At 53.5% G+C, this 1538-nt stretch overlaps 1 protein-coding gene across 1 annotated transcript in view; it reads left to right on the forward strand.

Moving 5' to 3' along the window:
- The window catches only part of LOC103809697 (cholesterol desaturase daf-36-like), a gene marked incomplete at both ends in the record, with an annotated part of 6063 nt that overhangs the window by 3678 nt on the left and 847 nt on the right, over window positions 1-1538 (forward strand). Inside the window, 2 exon segments of the mRNA XM_009082553.1 lie at window positions 481-581; window positions 584-660. Coding sequence (XP_009080801.1) covers window positions 481-581; window positions 584-660 — 178 coding nt within the window.

Here is a 1538-nt window from a genome sequence, read left to right on the forward strand (position 1 = left end):
TCAGTCTCCTCTTCTCCAGCTGAACAGACCAAGTGCTCTCAGCTGCTCCTCGTGTGGCTTCCTCTCAAGGCCCTTCACCATCGCCATGTCCCTCCTTTGGACACTCTCTAATAGCACTAGATCTTTATTTTACTGTGGTGCCCAAGCTGCACACAATGTTCCAGGTGAGGCTGCCCCAGCACAGAGCAGAGCAGGACAATCCCCTCCCTCTCCCTCTGGCCATGCCTTGCCTGATGTCCTCCAGGACACGATGTCCCTCCTGGCTGCCAGGGCACACTCTTGGCTCATATCCAACTTGCCATAAGCCAGGACCCACAGGGCCCTTCCCCTGGCACTACTTTCCAGCCTCTCCTTCCCCAGTCTGTAGGTACACTCAGGGCTGCCCCATCCCAGAGGCAGAATTGGCACTTGCCCGTGTTAAATTTCATGAACTTCAGCCTTGGAGCTGCTGCTTCTAACCAATTCCTTTCTGCCCTCCTGAGTGCCAGACTGTGCCAGAGTCTGGACTTGGCCATCCTGTGAGGTGACTGGGATGCTGCTGCTGTGGTACCACTGTGAGGGGGTTGGGCCCACCTGGGCAGTGCTAAGCAGCAGGAGATCACCACCCAGGAGTGGGTGTTCCCTGGGCAGACAGGGCACCTGGTTGATGCACACATCCAGGTAGGGAACTTGGTTCCTCCCTCAGTGGGGCACATCCACATCTGGGTTCCTATCCAGTTCAGGGGTATCTCCTCCCATTCTGGGACATCTCCCAGTTAACCCATTCAGGGACATCTCCTCCCATTCACGGACATCTTCTCCCAGTTAACACATTCAGGGTTATGTCCTCCCATTCAGGGACATTTCCTCCCAGTTAACCCATTCTGGGACATCTCCTCCCACCCAGGCCCTGGACAGTTGGGAGGAGATGCTGGCAGAGCTCTGACCTAGACTCACCCCCCGTGCTGCACACTGAGAACACAACATATGTTCCCCAAACACAGAGCATGAGCTTTTTGAGTGGAGAACAGCTGTTGTGGGGGCTTAAAAAGACTCTGTTAATTTACTTTGACTTACAACTGATGGAACTTAAAAAAAGATTCCCCAAGAACTGCAGCACTAAGAGTCAGGAGGAGCTTCTGCTCATCCATCACCTAAATGGAAACGCTCAGTTATTGTGCTGTTAATCTTCATAATCACCATCACATGCTGACAAATGTGCAGTGGAGAACAAATGGCTCTTGCCTCCATCACCTCTCTGTGGAACTGAGTCTGGGGAAGGGAACAGTGGCACTAGACAGAAGGGACCTTGGCTGTCCTCGAGGGAGCAGTAGCAGCTGTGGGTTCCTCTAAGAGAGCGATGGGAGGCACCAGCAGTTTTGAAACTGAGCAATTCATAGAATGTTATAGAATCATAGCTTCATAGTATGTTAAGGGGTGGGAATGGACCTCAGAGATCACCCAGCCCCAACCCCCTGCCCTGGGCAGGGACACCTCCCACCAGAGCAGGTTGCTCAAGGCTTTAGCCAACCTGGCTGTGAACACTGCCAGGGTTGGGG

The sequence above is a fragment of the Acanthisitta chloris genome, unplaced genomic scaffold (genome assembly GCF_000695815.1).
Source record: "Acanthisitta chloris isolate BGI_N310 unplaced genomic scaffold, ASM69581v1 scaffold16709, whole genome shotgun sequence".
Classification (NCBI taxonomy): Eukaryota; Metazoa; Chordata; class Aves; order Passeriformes; family Acanthisittidae; genus Acanthisitta; species Acanthisitta chloris.